At 35.9% G+C, this 21,647-nt stretch overlaps 2 protein-coding genes across 2 annotated transcripts; one reads left to right on the top strand and one right to left on the bottom strand.

The window, feature by feature from the left end:
* Positions 1-5,384: 5,384 nt before the first annotated feature.
* On the bottom strand, positions 5,385-18,369 carry LOC115218110 (immediate early response 3-interacting protein 1). Its single transcript, XM_029787897.2, has 3 exons — positions 18,216-18,369; positions 8,357-8,455; positions 5,385-6,869 (listed from the first exon to the last, which is right to left on the bottom strand). The coding sequence occupies exons 1-3, from the start codon at positions 18,304-18,306 to the stop codon at positions 6,814-6,816; spliced, it is 246 nt and encodes an 81-aa protein (XP_029643757.1). The 5' UTR covers positions 18,307-18,369; the 3' UTR covers positions 5,385-6,813.
* A 175-nt stretch (positions 18,370-18,544) lies between these two features.
* Positions 18,545-20,663, top strand: LOC115218106 (TELO2-interacting protein 2-like). Its single transcript, XM_029787893.2, has one exon. The coding sequence runs from the start codon at positions 18,647-18,649 to the stop codon at positions 20,234-20,236; it is 1,590 nt and encodes a 529-aa protein (XP_029643753.1). The 5' UTR covers positions 18,545-18,646; the 3' UTR covers positions 20,237-20,663.
* Positions 20,664-21,647: the final 984 nt, after the last annotated feature.

Raw genomic sequence — 21,647 nt, 5'->3', positions numbered from 1 at the left:
TTTCTTCTTCAGTTATTTTTTGTAACATTTGAATAGTTTTCATAATGTATTATTGCTTATATATATATATAATATATATATATACATATATATATATATATAACTAAATTAAATTAAATTGGAGATAAAACCACTATTAGGCAAATCAGTGAAAAACATAAACCAAAACATAGAAATAAAATTCAAAATTTAAATATATTTTGTATATTATATATAATTTAAATTTTATATATTTTGTATATCATATTAATTAATTTTATTTCTCTGTTTTGGTTTGTTTTTCACTGCTTGATTTGCCTAATAGTGGTTTTATCGCCTAATTTAATTTATACTGTAAAATTAGATTTAATCCTAAATCTAATTTTCCCTGTAAGTTTGGATTTACTCCCTTATATATCATCATCGTTTAGCATCCGCTTTCCATGCTAGCATGGGTTGGACGGTGCAACTGGGGTCTGGGAAGCCAGAAGGCTGCACCAGGCCCAGTCTGATCTGGCAATGTTTCTACGGCTGGATGCCCTTCCTAACGCCAACCACTCCATGAGTGTAGTGGGTGCTTTTTACGTGCCAGACGAGGCTGGCAAACGGCCACAATTGGAGGGTGCTTTTTACGTGCCACCAGCATCTCCTGTTGTTACATACTGTAACTGCAAAATCATTTTATTTTCTGATTTTGGCATTTCTTAGTTAAATCTGATTGTACAATTCACAAGATGGCAATTGCTAAGTTGAATGTGTCCTGGTTTTATTAATTTCATTTTCCATGATTGATAATTCAATGGGGCATACTCTCTTCAGCTGGAGCTCTATCTTTCTCTCACTAAACCTTCACTTGTTTCCAAGAGAGATAATTTCCCAGTCTACCATACAATAACCAGCCTGAACATGTGGAAGACTGGAGGCAAACTATTAATGATCCTTTTGCTTACAAAGATTGTACATGCCAAGAAGCCTAGACATGCTTTTGCAACATTGACTTTGGATAGGCCAAAGCCTTGTCAATGAAATTAATTGGACAAAAACTCTTTGTAGAAGTAGAAATGGTCGGTGAATCGGAGCATGAACAAAAATACCTTGAAGTATTTAGCCCTGTGTAAAGCAGAAAGCAGGCTGAATCTATTAGCAGGCTGGGTAAAATGTTTAGTGACATTTTGTGCATTCTTACACTAGGAATTCAGATTCCATTGAGGCCAAGTTTACCTTTTTTGTCCTTTAAGGGTCAAAGTACCAGTTGAACACTGGGGTTGATGTAATCGACTTATCCCTTCTCCTCCATACTGGCCTTAGGCTAAATATTTTCAAATATTTAGCCTGAGTAAGGTACCAAGTTAACAATTGTTGACATGCTTAGTGGCATTTCATCTGTCTTTATTTTGAGTTCAAATTCTGATGTTGACTATGCTTTTTATCCTTCTGGGGTCAATCAAATAAGGACCAGTTGGACACTGGGGGATGATGTAACTGACATACACCTGTCCCATTAATTGCTGGCCTTGTGTCAAAACTTGAAATCAATATTTAGTCTGAGTTATGTACCGTCTATACCAAAGGGGAAAATATTTAGTCTTAAGTACCATTCTAAATGATGTAAGGGGCAGGGTGTGTGAAAAACTAAGTTCAATTAAGCAAAACCCTTGAAAGCAGTTCCCTAGTATGGCCCACAAACTAAAAATAACTAAATAAAATACAGTGTTAAGCTGACCCAATGTATAGGAACTAAAGCCCCAAACTAAGACTAGAGATGAGGAAGAAATGTAGAAGTCTTGTGTCCTTGGAGTAATGAAAAAGAGGGACTTAAATACTAAGTATTTTAAGTTTAGCACCAAATCCGCTCTGATTCAGCAGACACTAATAAAAAGCTTTGCATCCACAACCTGCGAGCTGATGTCGACCATTCACCCCTCAAACACAGTTTTAAATTAAAACAGATAAGGTGTGATTTGGTTGCTATTTCCAGCACATTGAGAAATTGCAAAGAATCTTTATGTGGCATTTTGTTCTAGGTCTGTTTTTCTATGCTAGCATGGGTTGAATGAATACTTAGCAAGGCACTTCTACAGCCAGATGCTCTTCCTGTCACTTACTTTTCAAGTTAACCCTTTAGCATTTAAACCGGCCAGAAGTATTCTGCTTGCTTTATGTTCAAACTGGCCAGATCTGGTCTCTCACACCAACCCTACAATGTCATTTTAAAAATTAACAGCTACCTCATCAAAATCTCATAGCCAAAAGATAATGCATGATTAGTTCAAAACAATGTGGATAAAAAAGGATTAATTGTGGCAGAATAATGCAAACACTAAAGGGTTAAAGGATTTTTACATTCCACTTCCTTTCAAAAGTACAAGCTACAGAGGGATTTTGTCACAGCTTTTGCAAAGACACAGAATAGACTAACACATATAACGTGTCCAGCTTCTATAGTTTCTGTCTAATTCAATTCATAAGGCATTGTTTGGTCAAAGGCTGTGGTAGAAGATGCTTGCTCAAAGCGTTATGCTGAGAGATAGAGCTTGAAACCATCTGGTTACAAAGCTGTTATTAGCTGGTAGTACACTCTAAGTGCATCAGGTCACTGAGTTTTCTCCCTTGCAGTAACAGGAGGGGGGAATAAGTCTAAAGAAAATGCAATGTGCTAAAGATGAGGGGGGAAAAATCATTTTACTTGCCAATGCAAGTTATACTTTTGTTGCTATATCAGGAAATATAGCATATATATTCCAATAATTGTCCTTTCTACTTTAAGGACAAGGCCTGAAATTTTGGGGTAGAGAGCTCATGGATTACACTGAGTCCCAGAGTTCAGCTGGTACTTATTGCACTGACCAGGTCACTGAAGCAAAGTTTGAAGGAAATTAGTAAGTCATTTCCTTTGATTTTCTAGATAGAAACAAATAGGAAGTAACACTTACTTATCAAAGACAAATTCATCATTTTGCTATTACTATTTTCTATCTTTTATATTGACCCCCCCCCAAAAAAAAAGATGGATGATATGCCACTAAGCATTTTGTCTAGTGTGCAAACAATCCTGCCAGCATAATTAAACTTAAAATATTAGCAACCGAGATAGTATTAACCCTTTTGTTACTGTATTTATTTTGAGATGCTCTGTGTTTCTTTCAATTACTTTAAATATGATAAAGAATTTAGTAAAATAACTTAGTTATCATTAAGCTAATATTAGGAACATAAATTGTGACTAAGGTTTGGTGGAAGATTTACATTCAAAACTTATGAAAACAAGACATTTGTACTCAGAGCCAGAGCCGGTTTCAGTCGGGTTGGTATTGAAAGGGTTAATATCCTGTGAAAGAGATGAAAAGTGGAATGGCTATTGGGAAGTGACTGCAGATTTACGTGCGTGCCAGGGGTTCTTTCCCATCTCAGTTACGAAAAAACCGGACATTTTGATGTGGTGTGAAAGAAGGAAAGTTGTAAATCTAGTCGAGTAAACGGTTCCTTGTAAAGATAACACGGAGGCTGCTTGGGCTCGAAAGATTGACCATTATGTAAACCTCCTTGAGGAATGTGAAGATGAATGCTGGAAAGCAGAGCATTTTCCAATCGAAGTTGGATGTAGAGGGTTCGTTGGACACAGTGTGAGACGACTGTTGTTATCGATAGGCCTAACTCATCATAAAGTCAATATCACCATGACCGATATCCAAACTACAGTGGAGAAGGCTAGCCACTGGATTTGGTTAAAAAGAGATGATGAGCGATGGCTAGAAGAATATTGAGCTTTATTTGATAACCAGCTGATCTAGCAAGCAGGTCCTCATATCAGTGAGGGCCGGTGCAAATTGATGTTCATTGAGAGGTAGGCGCCAAAACGGCACTCATTCTCTCTTGATGACTTCATACACTTGCTGGCTTCCGGTATGCAGAGTTCTTGACTGGTAGCACTTGCATGTGCAAGTTGTTTGCAAGACATCGAGAAGTAATATTTATCTCCACTTAAACGTGGGTGTTCTGTTAGAACAAACTATACTGTGGTAGTTAACACGAGAGAAGCTCTCATATTGACTTCTGGTGCAACTTTTATCAAATTTCTTGGTACTTGAACAAAAAAAAATATATTTATTACCTTAAAGCAAAATTAAATAAAACACATTTTTCATTTTTGTTTTAAAACAGAACATTCTCCACGAGGGTTGATAACCATGGGTGACAAGCCATCCATAGAAAATAGGATTCCAAAGAATTGTTAATTATCTCTCTCTATATAAACGGCAGTTTGTCTGTGCGTGTTTCTGTGTGTCTGTTTGCTTGTACCCTCACCCTGACCACGGCTTTCAACCGATTCTGATGAAACTTGACACACACATAGCCCAATGTCATAATTCAAAACTAACGCAGCGAAAATTTTGAAAAGTTCCCCCAGTTCTGAAAAAAGTCGATAAATTCGACATGGGGTCGAGAATCAGAAACAATCTAGGGGACGCAACTCCACCTTTTTTAAATCTCAAAAAAAAATTTACCATAATTTTTTTCCCATTTTTTTGCTATTTTTTGGCTATAACTCTCTAAAAATGCTTTATAGTTATTTCCCTTACAAACCTGAGCAACGCCGGGCGATACTGCTAGTCAAATGATAAAACTAACTCTACAAGGTCTTGCTTAGCTTCAATAATAAGAATTAAGGTCAACTTTAAGCCTTTTGATGCCATATTTTTACTAAAGTCATCACCTTCTTTTAATGTCTGTTTTTCCAAGCTTACATGGGTTGAACAATTCTTGGATGCAGATTTTTCTAGAACCAGAAGCCTTCCTTGTCACCAACTTGTACCTGCTTCCATCTGTCTGTCTGTCCCCATGCCTGTTATTGTGTTGATGTCCCAAAAAACCTCAGTTTTTCCTAATATACAGCAGGAATCAGTATTAAATTAATATAGCCATTTATGTATCATACTCTATGTAAGTAATCACCGAAAGGCAATTTACTGCAGCATTTGTCCAGAAATAACATCTTGTATGGAGTGCTGTGTTTAAAAAACCCACAATGTATTGGAGGGAGGCAAAAATCATGCCAGCAGCAGCTAACGAGAACATCAGAGGCACTTTGGCCTCATTAAGCCTTCTCAATGACATGTTCTCGCTGCCAAAAACATGCCTAGACAAGATGTGTCACCATTAGTATTTAAGAACAGTGTATTTGCTTATATATTATAAGTAATGTATTTGCAGTTATTTTACTGGTTGAGTGAACATGTATATCATTGAGATAAGTAGCAGAGTTAAGATCATACTTCTTAGGGTTGATATGATCAACAAAAAACCTTGACAATAAATTGAGAATTGCAAAAAAGCAAAATAAAAGAACTGCCAAGGAAAAAAAGAAAAAGCAATAAGTAGAAAATCAATGAATTATAAGAGTCTTATTTAATATAAACAGATTTATTTTACATCCATTATTTTTATCTTGAAAACATGTTTTACCTTTTAGTTTTTAGACGAATTGTTTTTATGGCTGAATGTTGTAGTTTTTTCTACCACAAACAACTCATCTCTGAAGTAGGAAAATAACCCAAGGCAGAGAGCTGTCTGCCACCCTGGAGAGAACACTATAGCTGTTGTAAGATTTGAACACACTATATATATGTGTGCGTGTGTGTATGTAAATATATATTTATGTGTCTGTGTGTGAATATATGTATATAGAGACATGTATGTATGGTTTGTATGTATTTAGTAAACTTAGCACCCAAAAGAGACCAAATTATTGAAAGTCTTTAATGCCTTTAGTTTGTTTATAGGCTGTCTGGAGGAAGCATGAAGTGTGCCCATAACCTTTTCAGACACCTTTAGGGTCCTTGAGTTTAGTGATGTTCAATTTCATTAAACTATTTGGAAGGGAGACCATTGCAAGAAGAATGTTTTAGAGAGATCTGAGGCATGAATTCCAGTCTATTTAATAAAGGGTTTGATGATTAAATCAATGATAGATATAAGAAGGATAGAGAGAGGTGAGCACACATCGTTGGTATTGCTTCAAGTTTTGAAGAACAGAAGAGCAGAATCTGTGGCAGAAAGAGACCAGAGCGCAACAGAAGGGGTTCATTTCAGGAAGTTTGAAGACAAATAGTTTTAACTTAACTTAAAAGTGAAGTCATTATATGTATGCATGCAGAGATAACAAACTAGTTATATAAGTAAATATTTTGGAAAATATATAAAAATTCAAATCCAAAATATTAATTTTATCAGTAAATATTGTTGAAAATAACAAATAATTTCGTTGGTAGTGGATAAGCCATAAGAATATATTTTTATGAAAGTTTCTGAGGAGAGAGTAAAAAAAAAAAAAATAAAGAATTTTAAAAATTAACATTATTGTTTGGTATTTTTCTTTATGTGTTCTTTGGAAATGAAAATAATGTAATGCATTTTTGTAAAAAAACACAGAATAAAAAAAAATTAATGTACACTAATAATCTTATTGCAACACAATAAAATGGCTCTTAGACATTATGATTGTTAACAGAAACAGTAAAACATTGAAGCACCATGCAGTGGAACATATACATATGTGTGTGTGTGTGTGGTGTGTGTGTGTGTGTATATATATATATATATATATATATATATATATATATATATATATTTAAATAGTTATATGTGTATCACTTCTACGACTGAAGAAATGTTTCTTTTATATAGGATGTCAACAAGAAGTTTGTAGATAGTTCTTCATTGCTTTACCATTACTGATGCAGCTGTTGTTGAATGCAATGGTCTTTGTAGAAGCTGTAGTGTTTGTTTCCTTCTGCATGATAAAGCTGAATGAACTTGCCATAGGTTCAAGAGTCTTTAACCAAATAGTAACTTAACAACAATTGTGAGTACATTTAATCCAATCAGTGGAACTGAAAAAGAAAAATAAGAAGAATATAAAAAGCGCCGCCTAGACTGGCTTCTGTGCCGGTGGCACGTAAAAAGCACCATCCGAATTGTGGCCGATGCCAGTGCCGCCTCGACTGGCTTCCGTGCCGGTGGCTTGTAAAAAGCACCATCTGAATTGTGGCCGATGCCAGTGCCGCCTCGACTGGCTTCCGTGCCGGTGGCACATAAAATGCACCAATCCGACCGTGGCCGTTGCCAGCCTCGCCTGGCACCTGTGCAGGTGGCACGTAAAAAGCACCCACTACACTCACAGAGTGGTTGGTGTTAGGAAGGGCATCCAGCTGTAGAAACACTGCCAGATCAGACTGGAGCCTGGTGCAGCCTTCTGGCTTCCCAGATCCCCAGTTGAACCGTCCAACCCATGCTAGCATGGAGAACGGACGTTAAACGATGATGATGATTATAAGCTGAGAAATAAATTTTTGAGAAAAAAAAAGTGTTTTGTTACAGAAAACAATTTAAAACAGTAATTTTTATTTTCAATATTTTCTTTCAAAATGTTATAATTTCAAATTTAGAGGGAAAAAAAAAAAAAAAATAGCCAAATGGATTTTTAGCGGGCATGGCTCTATGATTGTGGTGGTGGTCAGTTAAGAAGCTCACTTTCCAACTGTATGGTTTTGGGTTCAGTCTCATTGCACAGTATCTTAGGCAAGTGTGTTCAACTATAGACCTGGACCAAACAATGACTTATGAGTGAATTTTTTAGATGGATACTGTGTGGAAGCCCAATCTGCATGTGTGTGTGTACATGAACGTTTGTATGCTTGTGTGTCTTTTCGTCTGTCCACCATCACCATTTGATAACCAGGTTTGGTTTGTTTATTTCCCTGTAACTTAGAGGTAGAATAAGTACCAGATTTTAAAAAATACATAAGTATTTGGGTTGATTTGTTTAATCAAAGCAGTACCTCACTGTGGGCACAGTTCTATAACTGAATTAAACAAAAGGCGAAAGAATTAAAAATAAAGAGAGTAATTTTAATTCCAAGAATTTCTTTCATTCAGCAACATTATAATTATAAATAATTATAATAAAAATAGGCTGTGTGGTAAGTAGCTTGCTTACCAACCACATGGCTCCGGGTTCAGTCCCACTGCGTGGCATCTTGGGCAAGTGTCTTCTACTATAGCCTCAAGCTGACCAAAGCCTTGTGAGTGGATTTGGTAGACGAAAACTGAAAGAAGCCCGTCGTATATATGTATATATATGTGTGTCTGTGTTTGTCCCCCCCAACATCGCTTGACAACCGATGTTGGTGTGTTTACGTCCCCGTAACTTAGCGGTTCGGCAAAAGAGACCGATAGTACTAGGCTTACAAAGAATAAGTCCTGGGGGGTCGATTTCCTCGATGAAAGGCGGTGCTCCAGCATGGCCGCAGTCAAATGACTGAAGCAAGTAAAAGAGAAAAAGAAATAATGGAGAAGAAAAATTGGAAGTAACACTTACTTTTCATCACTGTTCGTATTGCTCTCACAAGGTTAATTAGCTGCGCTTTTATGCCTGGTTGTTCACCGAAACCTCTTTGTTCTGCTGTACCCCAACCAACTGAAAGACGAAACAGCCAAGAGAAACTGTTGTCAATATCTTATATAATAATAATAATAATAATAATAATAATAATTGTGTACAGTGCTCAGGTGCACTACAACTCATCTAAAGTGTATATATAATCAGGTGTAGTTTCGGCGGATTTCAGAAAGAATGAGGGCCTTAAAGGATGCAGTGTCATGGCATTATGTGAAATAGCCTTGATAAAATAAGATACCAGTAAAGAGCTGTGGTAAAATCAATCAACTGCTCCTTCTTGTACCAATAATGTTACAAATGAAAAAACATGTAATGACTAAGAAAGCAGATGACAAAATATCGTGTGATACCTAGTTATCTCCCTTCACTCCTTACCTTATATGGCTTTACAGCTCAGCATCTAATGATTGACATTATTTTAAGTTTCATTCAACTCTTGTTAAATTTGAATACACTCTTATGTTATTTACAGTGAGATGTAAGGCAAAGGAGACTGGCATAGACAGTAAAGAGTTAAACGAGATACTATACACAGAATTTACTTTGGTGATTATATATATATACGTATTTCAAAATAGAAAATTACCCTTTACCAGGTAATTTTTATATGCTAGAAATAGCAGCCAAACACGGCCAAAAACCACAATTTTATAGCAAATTTCGAAGTAAATGAAAAATAAAAACCATAGGTTTTTATTTTGGCTGTTTGGCTGCTATTTCTAGCATGTAAAAATTACCTGGTAATGGATAATTTTCTATTTTAAAATACGAATATGTTGTCTATTGACTTTTTATACATGCTAGGCCACTGGTGGTGATATTTATAACGAGTATTCGCCACCCTATATATATATATATATATATATATGTGTGTGTATGTGTATATATATGTATATATATATATATATGTGTGTGTGTGTAAATATATATATATATATTATATATATATATACAAATAAGAAAATGGAGAAACAAATTTATCTCGTTCATCAACTTACGGATATTACAATTTTACATGTTCTCATTTGTATAATTAATAAATAATGTAAAATTGTAATATCCATAAGTTGATGAACGAGATGAATTTGTTTCTCCATTTTCTTATTTGTATTATGAATTTACGGTAAAAATATTTTTTACCTTCACCCATTTAATACAATGAATGAATTAATTGCATTGCAATTAAAAGCATTTATGTATTAAGAATTTGGGTACTTTACCAACAGTATATTGGATAACTGATATCCCATAGTGGGTTACATTCATAACCCCTATCTTACTTTGTACTATATATATATATATATATCCTGTCATTGCCTCTGTGAGGCCCAATGTTCAAAGGTCATTCTTCACCACCTCGTGCCATGTCATCTTGGGTCTACATCTTCCACAGGTTCCTTCTACAGTTAGGGAGTGGCACCTCCTCACACAGCTGTCTTCATTCATATGTAACACATGACCACACCAGTGTAGTCGTCTCTCTTGCACACCACATTTGATACTTCTTAGGCCCAACTTTTCTCTCAGGGTGCTCACACTCTGTCATGTATGCACACTGACATTACACATCCAGTGCATCACACTAGCTTCATTTCTTTCAAGCCTACACATGTCCTCAGCAGTCATAGCCATGTTTCACTGCTGTGTAGCATGGCAGTTCGCACACATACACCATACAATCTACCTTTCATAGCTGTGTCTCCAAGTCTCTCTCTCTTTGCAGCCTCATTAAATGTAAGTCATCTATGTAGACAATTATATCCTATGACATCACGATTCTCTCTCACACATCAAGTCTTTGGTCCTCACGATGCAGAACATTAGCAAATTTTTTCTAATCTGCTTCTCTTCTGGCGATCTGATACAGTTCCTTGCTACTACCATCCTTCCATGCCTGTTTCTTTTCCCTAATGGCCTTGTCAACTATATTGGCCCTGTCAATTCACTCCTGCTCCAGAGTGTCGGCTGCGGGGTCACTCCGAAAAGCTCTATCTGCAATGATTTCATCTCAATCGAAGGAGAGGGGCTTTCTCCGTCCGGGTTGCGGATCCGTAGAATAAGTTGCCGGACGAGATAGTGAAGATGCCGACGACCGCTCAGTTCAAAGTCTCCCTTGAACACAAGTGGCCTGAACTCTTTACATGAACACCACCCTGTACATAACTCCATGTCCCCCTACATGGCCTTGCTTTTTGCTGTTTGAGCCAAAAAATTAACTAACTTACAAATATGTATATATACATATACAAACATACAAATATGTATATATACATATACATGCATATATACATACACACACATACATCATCATCATAAACGATGATGATGATGATTACATATATACATACTATACTTGTCAAGCCATCCAAACCATACAAGAATGGAAAACAGAAGTTAAATGATGATGATGGTGATGTTAATGAAAATAATATATACATATATATACAGACATACATATACATACTCACACACATATATACTTATACAAGTGTGTAGGTCTACCAATATACATTTATGTGTGTGTGCATATAGATATATATATATATACACATACAGGATTGGTGATGAAAACAGGAAAGTAGACCTCCAAACAGGAGTTTATGCTCTTCTCTTAACAATCGGCAGAAGTCTGAGTGACTGATTCAAGCACTTATCAAACTGGTTGATAACCAGTTTGATAAGTACCAAAACTCTTGGCCTTTGAGTCGCTCTGTAACTTCAGTTGATTATTAATAATTTTAAAAAAGCATGTGTGTGTGTGTGTATGCTTCTTTTTCGGATATATGAGCCAATGATGATATATATCTAAAAATTGTCGCTTTAAAATCAGAGAGTAAATATCATTACAATATATATTATATGCAGTTATTATACCATGAGCCTTCCATAGTAGCTTTCACTCTGTAACTCACAAAGCCTTTCGGGTTTGTTTATAAAAATATTATTTATGTAGTATTAAGATAAGACAGTTTAGGTATATATTAACTGAATTTGACTGAAATTGATGGGTGAGCGTTTGGCCAATCAGATTTGCAAGGAGCCATGAAAGCATCGATTTGTGAGTTTGATTCAGCCTGAGGTTAGCTCATAAATTTTTGGTTATTTGTTTATATTTAAAAATTGCTTTAAAATCAGAGAATAAATATCTTTTTACAGCTGAATGTCCTTCCTAACACTAACCACCCAGCAAAGTGGATTAAGTGCTTTTTACGTGGCACAAGCACAGGTGAGGTTAGTTTTATATATATATATATATATATATACACCAGAATAAGCCCATAAATGTGAAACAAGGTGGAAAAAAGAGTACTCAAATACCAGAGGTAGAGTAATATGCTTTGTTTAAAAGCAGCAGAAATACAACAAAAGCTGTTACTCAGAGTTTCACGTTCCCATTCGTCAGACAGTTTTGTTAAAAAAAACTGTCCGACGAACAGAAACGTGAAACTCTGAGTAACGGCTTTTGTTATATTTCTGCTGCTTTTGAATAAAGTGTGTATATATATATATATATATATATCATCATCATCATCATTTAATGTCTATTTTCCATGCTGGTATGGGTTGGACGGTTTGTTTGACTGAAAACTGGTAAACTGGGAGCAACACTAGGTTCCAATCTGATTTGACATGGTTTCTATGGCTTGATGCCCTTCCTAATGCCAGCTACTCCAAGAGTGTAGCGAGTGCTTTTTATGTGCCAGTTTCATAACATCAGCATTGGCCATGACTACAATCTCACATGGCTTGACAGGTCCATCTCAAGCACAGTGTATTGCCAAAGGTCTCGGTCACTTGTCACTGCCTCCATGAGGCTCAACATTCGAAGGATGCTTTTTACACGCCACCACACACACATTAGTCTTCGTCCCTCCCATACAGCTGGTCTGTACATCAATTACCAAGATGTTTCCAATCATCCCAGTTTTGAGCATAGTCACCTGCATCTTCCCAGGTGATGCTAAGTTGCATCAGATCTTCTTTGACAGTGGTGCACCATGTCTTTTTGAGTGTCCCTCTCTTCCTTCATTCCTCTGGTGGTACCAAAGGCTTAGTTGTTTTGGGCATTTATCCTTCTGAGTTGGAAAACCAAACCTGTGAGTTTCGCTCTTCCTTTTGCCACAATTTCCTGCAGGCTGCACAGTATATTAAATATATCACAACTATCATTATTTTATGTACATTTTTCCATGTTGATTTGGGTTGGAGTCATCATGGTCTCAGTAAGTTCTTATTCAGTGTTACTGCCCTTCTTGATGGGTTAAGGATGTGGGGACAACCTCTCACTTGTATTTTCCATTTTTAGCATGGTTTCTATAACTAGATGTCCTTCCAAAATACAACTACTTTAGTGAGTGTACTGAGAGCATTATTATTATTTTCATTGTGTGTGTGCATGTGTGTGTGTGTATATGTATATATATATATCTTTATATATAAAAGTGAGGTTGTGTGCTGTCTGTCTCCTACGATTTAGATTCCTAACTACTCCCACATTTTGCGGTGCAGTTTAACCAAAACCGGGTATCTTATAGTGGTGATTCATATCGAGCCCTTCTGGGTATTAGCGCGCGTCTACGGTGAGTCTATGATTTTAAAAAAAATTTACCATGAATTTTTCCCATTTTTAATCCATTTTTGGCATATATAAGGGAAGTAACTCTCTAAAAATTTATTATTAAATCTCAGAACGTAAAAAGCTACAGTAACATCCCCCTTTGTGGTTAGCCATATTGAGATGGCTATTATACTTTACATCTCTAAAAATGCTTATATAGTTATTTCCCTTACAAACCCGAGCAACGCCGGGCGATACTGCTAGTATATATATAAAATAAATAACAAATGGTGGTTACATATCACTTCATTACAGCTGTTTCCAACAGATTTTTTAAATAAATTAATGAATACATTACATCATAACCAAAAACAAAAAGCTTTCTTCAGATGATACAATATAAGAACAACACTCTACCTTAGTGGGTGAGCTGAACCTGATTCCAGCTGATGCTGGCCTGGAATTCAACCCAACCTGATGCATACCATTTAAGTAACTGATTTATCTGAATCCATAATATTGGGTATACATATATACATTCATGTATGTATATATATACACAATGAACTTTCAGTTTCCATTTATCAAATTCACTCACAAAGTTTTGGTTAGTTGAGACTGAACCCAAAAAGCCTGTGGTCGGGATGCATGTTTCGACCCCACAGTCACACCTGTCCATGTGTGTGTGTGTGTGTGTAGGGGTTTGTGTCTTCAGGTCTTGACATTACAGAGTAGTTGTAAGTGAGTGTCTTTGTCATACAAGCAGAGTCCTTCATTTCCAACCTGATGAGAAAACATGCCCAACCATGAGGCAATATTACTTTGCTCCAACCCAGGTGATAGTTAGTGATAGGAAGGGCAACCAAGTGTAGAAAGGCTGCCTCAACAAATATCATCTAACCCATATGAGCACGGAAAAGTAGATGTTATAATGATGATGCTAAGTATCAGCATCATTTTAACATCCACTTTCCCAAGCTCGTATGCATTGGATGTAATTCGTTGGGGCAGATTTTCTATGGCGAAACGCCCTTTCTCTCATTATATATATATAAACACATATGCACACAACATAACTTTAGTCTGAAGCTATAGTAGGAAACACTTTACCAAGGTGCCATGCAGTGAGACTAAACCTGAAATCTTGTGATTGCCAAGCAAACCTCTTAACCATAGAGCCATGCCGTAGATGAAAATATTAAATGTGTTTGTCTCTAGATATGATAATATTCCACTCCTACTTGGCTTTCAATACCAAAAGCAAAATGGCAAAGTACCAAATACAAAGCATAGTTTTGTATTTGTTCCAAATCTCTGCATCTTGAGTTCTAATTCCCATTGAGGTCAACTTAGCTTTTCAACTTCTTGAAGTTATAAAATATCAGTCAAGAATGATGGATTGACAGAGCTGTGAGACCATCAGATGAAATTGTTCACAGTGCCTATTCCAGCACTTTGCACGTTTTGTTGCCTAGTTTAATACCACCAGTTGATTCTTGGCTATTCTCAGCAGAATCCACTCTGTTGTCAACATTCAACTCTGGTTTCCAATTCAAGGACACCTTCCTCCTACTAGCCTCTAGAAAAGATAAAGTGTCTTACTACATGCATTGCCTTTCTCTCTCTGACTAAACAGTAAAACAAATTATGAAGAGAGTTTTGAATTGGAAGTTGACAATCAATGTCACACCTAAGGCCTGAAGTTGTTTACATACCAGCAGTGTAGCTGGGGATGGGGCACGGGTGCAGTCAGCTCCAGGCAACACTTTAATGTGAGCAGTGCTTTGGGGTCTGCTGTATAAGACTGGGTAGGGGCTGGGAGTGCACAGAAAATTCAAGGGTTGCTCTGCATGGTACACACACTTGCTATGCTAGTTTCATACCCTGTAGCTGACTACCATGATGTTTTACTAATTACTGTAAACCAATTAGAGTACACTAGGGTAGCACAATGAGATGGCTTGTGTTGGCACTGACATTCAACAGATGGTGGTTTGAAAGTTAGGAGCCAGATTTAACCTTTAGTTCAGCATGCATCCATTCAAAACTGATAATTGATAGAAATGCGTAAATTTAAATGAGCAAACAACCAAATTAGCTGAGAATAAGGACAACAAGCTGTTTCTAAAGTGGTCAGCTTTAGATGGGGACCATTTTGCTTCAATAAGAGGTAAAAGCTTTGTATATGTGAATTTGAGGAAACAATTTAGATAAAAAATATGAACAACAACAGGAATTTTGGGTTAATATAGGGCGTAACAAATATCAGAAAATCAAAAAAAAAAATGTGTGTAATAGGTGTAAAACAACTTCCTATGAACGAATATGAAAAAAAAAATTCGCGCACGCGAAAGGGGGGGTGGGGGAGAGGCCTCGGAAAATTCACATCGGGAAGTTCCGAAAGCGTCTGAGGAGCTGACCCGGGCACCAAAACAAAACAAAAAATAGTGTAATATGTGTAAAACAACTTGCTCTAAACGAATATGACAAAAAAAAATGCGCTCTCGAGAAAGAGGGGTGGGGGAGAGGCCTCGGAATATTTATATCGGGAATTTCCGAAAGCGTCTGAACCGGGCACAAAAACAAAAACAAAAACAGCGTAATAGGTGTAAAACAACTTGCTCTAAACGACTATCATGAAAAAAATGCGCGCTCGCGAAAGGGGGGTGGGAGAGAGGCTTCGGAAATTTCATATCTTCAGTCCACGGCCTTTAAACTAAGAAAAAATAGTGTAATTGGTGTAAAACTACTTGTTCTAAACGAGTATCAAGAACACACACTCACACATGAATCATAAACTCCGTATTTCGCAAAAAAAAAATAAAGAGAAGAAATTCTGGAAAAAGTGAAGAAATGTTGGATCTCATTCCTTGGTTAAAGCTATTTTAAACATTAAATTATGCTTTTCTTTGAAATAGTTCAGATATATGCAATTCTTCTCACTTATTAAGATGCATTTATCAGAAAAAAAGAGACAGAAAAAATTATTATTTTGTGTCAATCCTTCCCTAATTATCCTTTATTAATTAGTTTTGGCGTGTATTTTTTTCCCAAATTTATTTTTTCACCTTTACAACACTGTTTAGTAAAGCAATTAATTATCTTTATAATTTGCATATTTGACTTATTAATCAAAATTCTCTAGATGTAATATATACTAAGTAATGCATCCTTCATTTATGTGTTCCGTTCTGTATTATGCATGCGTGACTGTTTGTATGTAAGTGTGTTTAACTGTGCACATGAATGTGAATATTAAAGAACATATTTATTTACTATGATTGTTATTTTCAGAACAAATAAATCTTTTGGCTGTTATGTTATTGATGTTATTATTATTGCTAGTTAAAGGGTGGTGACTTGGCTGAATATTTTGAGTCTTGTAGTATGTAGTTGTGTTAGTCAATATTCTGAGTTCAAATCCAACTCATTTCTTTATCATCATTATCGATGGACCACTCAAAGAGGTATGTATACATTATCATTTTCGTAACATAATTTCTGTAGTATTTCAAGATGTTTCTGACACGTATTTTGATTCACATGGCGGAGATCCAACATTTCTTCACTTTTTCCAGAATTTCTTCTCTTTATTTTTTTTTTTGCGAAATACGGAGTTTATGATTCATGTGTGAGTGTGTGTTCTTGATACTCGTTTAGAACAAGTAGTTTTACACCAATTACACTATTTTTTCTTAGTTTAAAGGCCGTGGACTGAAGATGTGAAATTTCCGAAGCCTCTCCCCCACCCCCCTTTCGCGAGCGCGCATTTTTTTCATGATAGTCGTTTAGAGCAAGTTGTTTTACACCTATTACGCTGTTTTTGTTTTTGTTTTTGTGCCCGGTTCAGACGCTTTCGGAAATTCCCGATATAAATATTCCGAGGCCTCTCCCCCACCCCTCTTTCTCGAGAGCGCATTTTTTTTTTTCATATTCGTTTAGAGCAAGTTGTTTTACACATATTACACTATTTTTTTTTTGTTTTGGTGCCCGGCTCAGCCCCTCAGACGCTTTCGGAACTTCCCGATGTGAATTTTCCGAGGCCTCTCCCCCACCCCCCTTTCGCGTGCGCGAATTTTTTTTTTCATATTCGTTCATAGGAAGTTGTTTTACACCTATTACACACATTTTTTTTTTGATTTTCTGATATTTGTTACGCCCTATATTAACCGAATTTTGTTCAGGTTCTTTACATTCAGAAATAAAATCCTGCCAATGATAACTTTCTTTTCTCCGGGGTTGATAAAATCATCTGAATTTGGAGAAATAGTCACAGTTCTGGACAAGAGATTTTGTAGTATCTGTTTTGGTTGTGTACGCAGACAGGTGTCAAAAACTTGTGTCAGGCCGACAAGATGGTGTCTGGCGCACGCACACACACACAGAGGAAAGCAACAGGAAACGTTTTTGCATCCTCCAACGAAAATTCCCTGACAAGCATAAAGCGCTTATCGAGAAAATTATCGGGTGTCGTTCGTTGATCAGAAGGCTCAGGGAGAAGAAATTGTTTTTAAATACCTAAGCTGTGGTCTTAGTTTCTAGTCAGCCAACATACATATATATATATATATATATATATATATACCTAGGAACAACGTGGCTATTTTATATAAGGGGTTTAGAATTTCACGTGTTTGTGTGTCTAAATACGTATAAATCTAATAACTTTCTAGCATTACATAAAAGTTGAGATTATCGCTAATGCTATCGGAAGAAAGCATAGATTGCTATCCCACCTTTTGAACTAAACAAATAAATGTACGTACGTAAGCAATTATTATAAATTCAATTCTCTTCATGTACAAACATATCCGAATTGATAATTTTTGCAGGGACTGGTCAAAATAAATGTGAAACATTTCGACAGACAAGTCAAAAATATCTTGACATCAAATATTTTTATAGTTTAATGGAATTCACCCTGGCAAAGCAGAGACATTGATGCCAAAAGCTTTCCGAGAGTGATTCCAAGATGTGGTTTCGATCCCTGGTCAAATCTATTTACGCTGTTGATAACGTTGGGAAATACATAAACAACAAAGCATCACATTTCTTCTTCTTCTTCCCTATTTCGTCCAGGGACCAAACAAACTAAGATACTTGCTCGCACATTCCTCAGAGATAAATGACGGACAATAAACAATAAATTTATGGGCTTAAATTAAAACCGGTTATATCGTGTCAAACTAGGATAGAGAGATATTATCATAAAAAACTTACTTTTGGAAAGAAACCTTTCCTCGTGGAGGATACAGATCGCATTAAGACAAAGTAAGGTGGCTTCTAAAAGTGAATACAAAGTAAAAGCCATGTTGGCAACGGAAGTGGAAAACACTTTGGCAAATATGATATAGTTTTCGGATTAAAAATATTCCACCCAATTTTATATAAATATAAGTTATATTTTGACAAATTCCATGAAATACAGGTGTAATTCAAAACCATTCAATTAGTTATATAGAAAATTGTGATGAATAGCAATGATGAAACGGTAATTATTTGCAGTATTATTCAAATAATTGTTTCCAATGCGGAATATTTTGTAAGGGTGACTCTTTTTGTGTCGACACCGTTTTAAAGAACAACAACATGAGAAACGTCTTCTCGATTAATTAATCTCTGTTAATGAAATCATTTCAATAACATTCAGTATGACTGATAAATTGATTTCAGATTTATGGGAAGATATCGTAGGTTCAAGTGCGTCTGATATAGACGGTAACTGTAACCTGGAGAGTATAGTCGATCAAATGCGGCAATCGCATTCATTCACCGACGTAATTCATCAGATTTCCATCGAGCTTCAGTCGTGCACTTGCAGCCCGTTGTGTAAGTTAAACCTCGTCGTTGTATTCGTTCAGTTATGTCCTGAAATATATTTTGAATGTAATCACCAAGAAGAAATGCTGATAGCAAGTTCCACAAAAAATACATTTTCTGAAGACAACGATGTGAAACTCCTACAAAAGATTGTTACGCATGCATATGTTGAAGAATTTAGAGACCGCGAGATTTACGAATACACGGCAGATGATTTCCCTAATGCTGTTACGAGAGCAAATTTGGTGTTTAAATCATTCACTTTGCTTCTTCAAAATCAAAAAGCTTCCAAACGGATTTTCTGCAGAAACGAATCTCTTGACTTGGTTGCTTTGTTGTGCAGTTTAGCAGCTTCTCATGCCGAACCCGGTCCGTGGACGAGCGAAACTACAGTTGTTGCAGCGAACAGTATTATCAATGCCCTTGCAAAATTCTACTCTTGTCGAAATTCCCAGGAACTTCTCCTTTTAGCCAATGAACATGGCTTTACAAACCCCGAAGATTCATGGCACACGAAGTCAATTTTCCGCAAAATATTAAATTTAAACCAACCTCGCCTGCGTAAGGAAAACTGGAATAAAAATCCCTTTGCAAAAGCTGCTTTCTGTTGGTGTTTGGGGAACGTAGAACACCCATATCTCAGTTTTTATTTAGACCATGTTTTGACTCCGGTACTTTTGTTTGTTGATGACTTTGTGAGTGAACATAAACTGACTGGTATAAAATACTTGAATTACATCATTGATAATGTAAGCAAAGAAGAACTACGATGGTACAACAGAGATGCTGTCATCTTTGATGCTTTAAAGCATCAGTTATTCACCCAGGAAGAAAGTGTGTTGGAAACTACATTGTCTTCTCTGCTCTCTATTCTTTCCATTCTAGAAAAACCACCTTCCAAACTAGAAAATATAAGCTATAACCGTTATGATGAAATATTTACCTCAGTCCTGTACAACGCACAAATAGAAAACCAGCTATCATTTCGGCGTGTGTATACTAGTTATATTCCTAAATTCATTCACCTTATGGGAATGACAGTTGTTCGACACACGAAACAATTTCTACAACTTGTAGAATCTTATTTAGAAATTTATGATGGGCCACACGAAGTTGCTCGGTTAAATGTACTTGCTAGTCTCAAAAGCTTCATTAAAGTTTCATGGCCAAGAATACAACACCATAATGATAAATTGGTAAAAATACTACTCAGGCTTGTCTATGATGTAGCTGTTGAGGACGTCTATGTAATTCCTAATGATGTGAAACAGAAAGTAATCAGTGAAGTTGTAGAGATTTTAGGTATTTTAAGAATGCTGAATAAAGAACGGGTGGAGAATCTTTTGCATGCTGTCAGCGGAAAATTGAATATTCCTGCATTTCAAGAGGCTGTGGAATCTGTCTTGAATATTTGTATTTAATCAAACATTATAACTTCTTTTTGTTTTTGCATTTATAAATGTTGTTTATAAATGTTTATAAAACTTATGGAAGGAGCATCACCCACCATGTGTGTGTAGAATTATATATATGCATACACATATGTGTTTGTGAGATGTGAAGGTTGTAGTCTACAAGCAGTGTTGTCTCTTCTGCCTACAATTCATCTATTTGCTTTGTGCCTTTGTTAACATCTGCAATAAGAAATTCCTTACTTGAAAAAACATGTGAGGGTCATCAAAAGAAAAGGATATCCAGCTGTGAAACAATAATATATGCAAGCATGAAAAAGAAACAGACATAAAACAAATAAATGTATACAGATAAAGAGGGAAACGGGAAGAATTGAATCTAAAAAAAAAAAGATTAATGGTGGCCCATGTCAAAATCTCAAACAACAACAGGTCCCAAAAATAAAATGAGAGCAGAAATGTAAAGAAACACTTTGAGGTTTATGAAAACTTACTAATAACTAATTTTCCTCAGATCCTATGGATTTGTGTTAGTGACCAAATCATAGAAGTTAGAGAGGGAAATTTCAGTATCTCAGGTACTTAATGAAAAATGATTATAACGGGTTTTGTGTATTCATGTATATACGTATATATATATATATATATATATATATATATATATATATATATATATATATATATATATATATATATATATGTGTGTGTGTGTGTGAGTATGTGTATTCATATTTGTTCAGTACTTTTTCTCTTTGTACATTCTGACACATGGCCATTCTTCTTCCCCAAAACCTTAATCACACAGGTTAGGTGTTAGACTGCAGGTCTCAACACTCATGTTAATCTTGTAATTTTTCATTTACTTTTTATAAAAATGTATTCAAAAGCAGCAAATGTGTTATCTCATTATCACCAACGTCTCTTTTGAGCAACCCTCAAATAATGCTTTTCTTGTTGAGATAAAGGACCACTGGTTTTCTATCTTCATTTAATGCTACAATCCCTTTCGCTATAATATCTCAGGAAAGGAAAAATCTGACTGCTTGTCTTTGCCAAAGAAGGTGGTAGAAGCAAGATTCATGATGGAATTGGTTGACAGTAGGGTTTATTCACAGGCATAATCTTGTACTGAGATGATATGGAGGTTTGGGAAGAATTCTTAGAAGATATTTAGGTGCTTTTCTTGCATCTCATACATTTATATATGATTACTCTTTCAAACGTATAACACTTTACAAACTGATATAGGCAATTTAAGGCCAAAAATTTTGATTCTTAATCACTGGACTTTGAGTTGAGATTCTTCAGAGAAAGAAAGGATAAACAGTGCCATTTTAGCATGAGAAATGACCTGATCTGGGTTAGGATTTAGGTTTAGGGTTCAGGGTTAGGTTTAATTTTCATGTTAAAATGTAAATGT

This window comes from Octopus sinensis, linkage group LG12, assembly GCF_006345805.1.
Source record: "Octopus sinensis linkage group LG12, ASM634580v1, whole genome shotgun sequence".
NCBI classification, from domain to species: Eukaryota; Metazoa; Mollusca; class Cephalopoda; order Octopoda; family Octopodidae; genus Octopus; species Octopus sinensis.
The sequence above is the reverse complement of the archived record's forward strand: the minus strand, read 5'-3'. Positions and strand labels throughout refer to the sequence as shown.